Here is a 6,585-nt window from a genome sequence, read left to right on the forward strand (position 1 = left end):
TGTTCAATAATGACAGAGATGACATAGTATCACTGTCATCATAGTACAACCACAGATGGAGGTATGTCTACTCCTACGTAACAGAGCTTTCCATAAAGGCCAGCTGCTACTAACAGGTTACTTATTTGAAGCCACTTGTCTACTTTTTGAGACGTATAATGATTTTTTAATTGAATAGTTTGATTATTAAGTTTCAATTTGTCACGTCCATTACTACAAGCCCTTTTAACATTAAATAGAATTAAGAAAACCAATTACAGATTCAAGCTTTTTTATTGTCAATTTCTGCAGTATGAGTACATACACAGGAATTGAAATGGACGTTTCCATCCCACGGTGCAAAAGTACAAAGAATAATTTAAAGCAAAAGAGTATATGAAAAATACAGTAGAGTAGAAAAAATACAACATAATATGTACGTATGTCAATATATACTTTAATATATATATATATATATATATAAATATATATACACATACATATAATACAAAATGTCATTGTTACCACCCGGCACAGGGGTATGATGAGTGTAACAAAAGAAGTGTGAGAGGGAGGCAGGTAGACGTGGATAAGCAATCAGTTTTATTGGAAAACCCAGAAACATACACAACCTGCAAAGGAGGTAACCAGCTCGTGTTGGGGTTAGAGGAATTGCTCAAAGAAAAGAACAAACGGAGATAATCCAGCTAACTTAGAACTCAGCCTGTGAACCAAAACTCAGAATGTTTAGAAGGGAAAACCCAAAAGGACTGGCGCATTAAACAACGAACTAACTAAAAAGCAGTCCCAATAATCTATGAACAATGCAAAACAAAAAAAGGTGTTAAAACTAAACTAGCCCAAAACATCCTAGCGGTATTTAGTGAAAACGGAACTAAAAGCTTATCCAAAACAAAGAAACTAAGAGCAGCCAAAAAGGCCGATGTATCTCCACAACAAAAGGGGTTTCAATAGTTTGCTAAACAGAAACACAACAACTATTGTCCCAAAACCGAATTAAAATAAACCCAATATACTAGGGACTATCAAGGCTGAACATGCCACCACCAAGACACAGAACACACATCCACTAAGTAACAAAGCCACCACAAAGTCTGACAAGCCGAGGGTGAAACCATCTGTGTCGCACAGTTTCCCCCCTCTGGCTGAGCGCACCGGGGTGCTGGCGATCGATGCAGGGATTGGCTGGGTGGTAACCAATCCAAGGGAAGGAGTCAGAGGCGTGTCCAGGGTAGCCACTTCGAACAGGCCGCTGCCAGCTGACGCTTGCATATGGAATAGGCCTCAGGTGTCATAACAGTCATCAAGTAAGTTTAATGGAACAGTGGCATTGGATTAGAAATTTGAGCTATACAGCAAAAAAATATTTTTACTTGCTGGATACTTCCTCGAGGTAAGATGTTTATATTAGATCAAATGAATTATTTATCAATGGAACAGACCATACAGATTTTTTTCTCTCCCACCCCCTCTAGATATTATGTTGGACACTGCTGCGTTTAAATGCAAGTTGAGGTTCATAGGACAGAAATGTTTGCACAGTGATCTGGTGTATTTGTATATGATGACGTGTAAAAAGGAGAAATGTTCTGCAACCTGGAATAGTTTATTTTGAAATCTCTCATGAAAGAGACACTTAAAGGTCTCATCTTTTACTGCAGTTTTGAATGCAAGATATTTACAGTCTATTTTGTTTCAATCAAAACTAAAATTAGAAAGATCACTTTGTGTTTTGATCAACTGTAGTTATTTGAAAAAAAAAACACTATTGCTGGAAATTTAAACTATTAGGTCAGAACTTTACAAAAATCTGAATCAGACTAGAAAATTGCAATTAGTGCTCTTGTAAAAAAATAAAAAGTATTTGATGATTTTTTTTTGTACAAAATGTCTTTCATTTAAGTCCAAAAACAAGCTATTCTATTTGTGTCAATGCAGTCAATTCCTGCCTTTGTGCTCAGGATAAAGGCACCTGCAAAGCTTTAATCTTATTACTGGAATACTTTACAAGAGCCAAGGAGAACTTCGTCACAGAGCAGACTATTTTTTTCAGCACTCTAACAGAGTTCAAATGCATGACAGAAATCACATGAACAATTTTACCGAGATGGTGTTTAGGACGAAGACCTAGTAATTACCATGGTGCAAAAAAAAAAAAAAAAAAAAGATACCGGGGTGCTGCCTGGGCAGTGGTGTTTACATCTCCCTGTGATGTACTCCTTGCACTCAAGGCAGTGGCTCCCACAAAGAATACTATCACATTTCCGGCAGGCTCCACCTCTCACAGATCACACTGCTGCCTTCAAGGGCTTGAATGAACATCAAAGGCAGCTGTGGGATTTTTGCATTCCTGTCAAGAGCATTACAACCTCTGGAGCCTCCCCTCCTCACGAAAAGCTCTGCACCACCCGCTCCCACAGCCATGTTTCATGGTTTTCTAAAAACAGGGTTTTGCAGCGCACTGCATCATAGTGAGAGTCAAATGAGACGCATGAAGCTTCCACTGTTCCTTTTGCTATGAGCAGTCACTCTCTCCCCCTCTCCATCTTTCTCCCTCCTCATGATGCACGTGTACCTCTGGTGGGCAACATGAAGGATGGTTTGAATCAGGAGGCAGAGAGCGAGAGCCTGCGATAACAGCAGCACTATGTGCATCAATGACAGTGTGGCTGGCTGCTCTGCACAAAATATTATTTACAGCTCACAGTGAAGAGAAATTACAGCAGCAAACCTCTCCAGAAGCAGAAAAATCAGCTGACCTGGCAACACTTAGAGAGAGGCCACAAGGAGGGTCAGGCACTATAATTATTATATTGCTTCTCCTTATTCACTGTCGGTATCTATACTGCTCACACAGCGTGTAGGGGATTCAGCCCACTGGTGACAACAGGTTACAGGCACATAAGAGGATGATAAAGAGGCAGTAAAGAGGGGTTTAGCATTTATAAACCTGGCTTTGCAGATAGTTACTCCACTTTCATGAAGCTCTTCCATGATTAACATATGAGAAGGGCAATGAAACCAATGGATGAACTTTAAAAGGGTACGTGTTAAACTGGCCAATCATGAAATGTGATGTCAAAGCAATTTAGTTGCCAAAATACCAACTTCTCATGCATAGCAAATTTAGAGGCTAAGGAGGAGACTGACATTAAAGCAAAATGTGAAATAATTACACATCTAAGAAATAATAATCAGAAATAATTTTGGTTAAAGATTAACCTGTTGATATGCTCTCTTAAACACTTAGTTGTTAATTCTGGTAACACAAAAGGTACAAACATAAGTAGTCTTTATTTCATTGGCAGGCAAGTTTTTCCCTCATATCTAACAAACAAGTTCCTCCACGTTCTGTTCACTTTAGCTTAAAACCAAAACAAGCCCGCAGTCACGCTGTGGTATTTGGCTTTGCAACTAAATCCATGACACTAATGTTATGATTCTCATCCAAATGTCAGCCCAGTATAAGAAGTGTGGCACCTACTCCTAACCCCGTCCCAACACACAGGAGGATGGTGGTGATTGGCCTAATGATGTCTTTAATATACGTCTAAAAATGACAAAAAGCAGCAAATCAAATGTATGAACCTGTGTGATATAGCTAGCCTTCCTACTGATATCACAGCTTACAAAATTAATTTTCTGTTGATTCACTGATCATTTAACAAGCTAACTGTTATAACTGATGACAACTTTAAAAGCTGCACAGAGAAAATCATTTGATGAGATTTTTGAAGCTCATAATGGAGTGTATTTTTGGTTTTTGTCTTCAGGCACAGGTAGGTGCTCATGATTGAGCAGAATCTAATGTCTTGTTCCACCTATGCCTCTCTTGTAGGTGGAACACAATTTTATACATTACATATTTTATTTTAACTCTCTCTATCTCTTTGAATTTTTGTCTTTATTTAGTGCCAAGGTTCACCAAAACTATTTGTTGGTTATTTGCAAAACAGCAAAAAATGGTTGAGATGTACATAATTCTGAGATCCCAAAACAGAGACACAAGTGATATGCTCAGAATGTGTGGAAAGTTTAGAAAATGACAAGAAATCTTGCTTCTTTTTTTAACTACAAGTTATGCGGTTACAATTAGAATTCATTCATGTGCATCTAAAAGTAAAAAGGTACTTAAACAGCAGGTTTAATGATAAATAAGAAAAATGTATCTGTATGTTAACTGTTTAGTATTATTTTTGTCATTACCACTGGTTGCCTAAATGCATGCTTTTCCATCTCGTATAGGCATTCCCATACAGTAAACTGATGCAGGAAAAGGAAGAAACTTGACCTTAAGAATTCACCAGGATGCCGGGAATTAAGAGACTGACGCTGACATTTTTCAAGAGCAGAACTCTAGTTTTAACCTGTCCCTCCCTATGGCTCAAACGAAACCTAAGCACATGTTTACATGGCGGAAAATGTTCCTTAAACCAACGACAACCTGAGTATGCGGGTTATTCTGATTTTATTTAAAAATCTAACATCAATTTACGTCTCTGGTGAACTGGCAAGAACTTAAAACAACCATCTGGCTGACTGATAATAGTCATGAAGTGAGGCAACAGCTGTCGTTTTCACAAGCACGTTGCAAGTTTTTTGCATGATGGGTGGCTTGTCACGTTTTTTGTTTTGTTTTTTCTTCTTCTGTAATTAGTAACTGGAAGTACTAGTTTAGTGATGCATTCTCCCCAGGCAGTTACAACGCTAGCAGGCGCAGCTGGGTATCATAAGCTAGCGTTCATTAAGTGTTCGTGTGTGTTGATGCCAGGCACACATACCAAACGATTGAGTCTTCTCCGTAGCATCCTGTTATTTATGGTCTTTGCAGTACAGATGAACTCTTCAGGCTCCACAAGCGCCTCTGGGCTCCGCTTTAGCTTCTCCGGCGAACAACTTTACATGTATGTTAGTTAACGTGCTAGCTCCTTAGCTATCTATTTTCTACTCTAACGTTAGTTCTAGCTATATGAAATGTCGCAGCGACGCTACATCGTTTCCATTTTGTTTGATTTCGATATCTTCGCACCATTCGCATTCTCTCCCCTCTGAATATTTTCCGCGTTGCGGTTTACTAGTCGCGCTTTCCGTTGCTCAAGGCTGAAACAGTCGCTGACATTTCGCTCTGTGCCCTGTTGCTTATACTCATACAAATCATTTGTCGCCCACGGGTCTGCCTCCCTGCTGACTCAAAAACTGCCCGCCGACACGGGAAAAACTAACTTCTCGAGGCAGTCCCTGCGCACAGGTCGCCTTACCTCCCTGTCAAACAATTTCACTCCAACAAACAGCAGCAACCCACAGACGTTCCCACGTTCACAAGCTCCACCCGGGGAAGGTGCGGCGACTGCTGCTCGCGCTGCGTTGTGGGTAATGTGGTCTAAGCTCATAACCCGCTATGTTTCAGGAGTACGAGGTTCTCAATTGTGACTACACGCTAACGACTGACAAGACATGGGAAACTTTTTTCTTCAGGAGACACATTTCACACGAAGTTTACAGAAATTCTGGATGTTTTACATCGTATACAAATGTCTGCTGTTATGGAACAACACCCCTCTGACAAACATTTATAATTAACTCATATTAAACTGCAAAGTAGCTGCTAAATAAAATCTTGAATTATATATGTGGGGTGAAAATTAGGCAGGACAGATGAATAAAATAAAGATGAAGTTTGGATGCATGATCAAACCTAGTGATAGGCTTTGACCAACTTCTTATTGTGCCAATTAAAAGTCTAATTTCTTGCCTCTAACTTTATGTAATCAGTGAGAATACGATGTGACGTTTAGGGGACAAAAACCTTGACAAAATAAAATTTTATTATTTTGGTTCACATGAAGATATATCCATACAGGTCCTGACTACCACTGTCATCAACTACAATGTATACATTATACAAATGGCAAATTATTAACATTGAAAATAAGCTGGAATCTTGTGAAATGACTCAAGTAAAGAAGTGAACTAGGTGTGTAAAACGGTGAAGAGTAATGACTGTATAATAAGAATGTTATAACAATTATAGTGTTGTTTGCATTAGTCAGATGTTGAAAATTGATTTAGAATTCTGTTGCATGTTATATAAATGTCCTGCATTAATCAGATTTTAGTTAATCCCATACAAAACTTTCATAAAAGGATTTTGTCTGAACCTCTAAATCTGAAAAGCTTTGGATGCTGAAGGTCATAGTTCCTATTTGGAAATCTGATTCTGTTGTGGTTCTTGAAAGCCTATTTGCATTGTTTTTCTGGGTTAACATGACAAACCTTATCAACTATTTGCATGTGGCTCCAGGTTTTGCATTTTTGCATTTTGGTCACTCCCTGACTTCAACTGAAGTTGGTTTGTCTTGAAACAGGAGAGAAGTACAAGAGATGAAGTGGATTAAAACATATACATACCTTTATTTACAAATATTATTTATCCTTTTAAGGAAATAAGCTCACTGTGAGGCATGAATGTGTGTTTGTGTGTGTGGATTTTATTTCTAAGCCACAGTGCCTGAGTGGTTTGTGTATAGCAACCTTGCATAAAACAGACTTTACATTTTACACTCAGGAACTCCCTTCCTCAAATGT

At 38.7% G+C, this 6,585-nt stretch overlaps 1 protein-coding gene across 9 annotated transcripts in view; it reads right to left on the reverse strand.

Annotated features, from left to right (window-relative positions):
• Window positions 1-5,314, reverse strand: part of atp11c (ATPase phospholipid transporting 11C) — a 46,488-nt gene extending 41,174 nt beyond the window's left edge. For all 9 annotated transcript variants that reach the window (XM_041989919.1, XM_041989920.1, XM_041989914.1 and 6 more), the window contains exon 1: window positions 4,782-5,314. In XM_041989919.1, coding sequence (XP_041845853.1) covers window positions 4,782-4,808 — 27 coding nt within the window. In that variant the 5' untranslated portion in view covers window positions 4,809-5,314. The remainder of the gene's footprint in view (window positions 1-4,781) is intronic.
• Between the last annotated feature and the right edge of the window lie 1,271 nt (window positions 5,315-6,585).

This window comes from Melanotaenia boesemani, chromosome 7, assembly GCF_017639745.1.
Source record: "Melanotaenia boesemani isolate fMelBoe1 chromosome 7, fMelBoe1.pri, whole genome shotgun sequence".
Classification (NCBI taxonomy): domain Eukaryota; kingdom Metazoa; phylum Chordata; class Actinopteri; order Atheriniformes; family Melanotaeniidae; genus Melanotaenia; species Melanotaenia boesemani.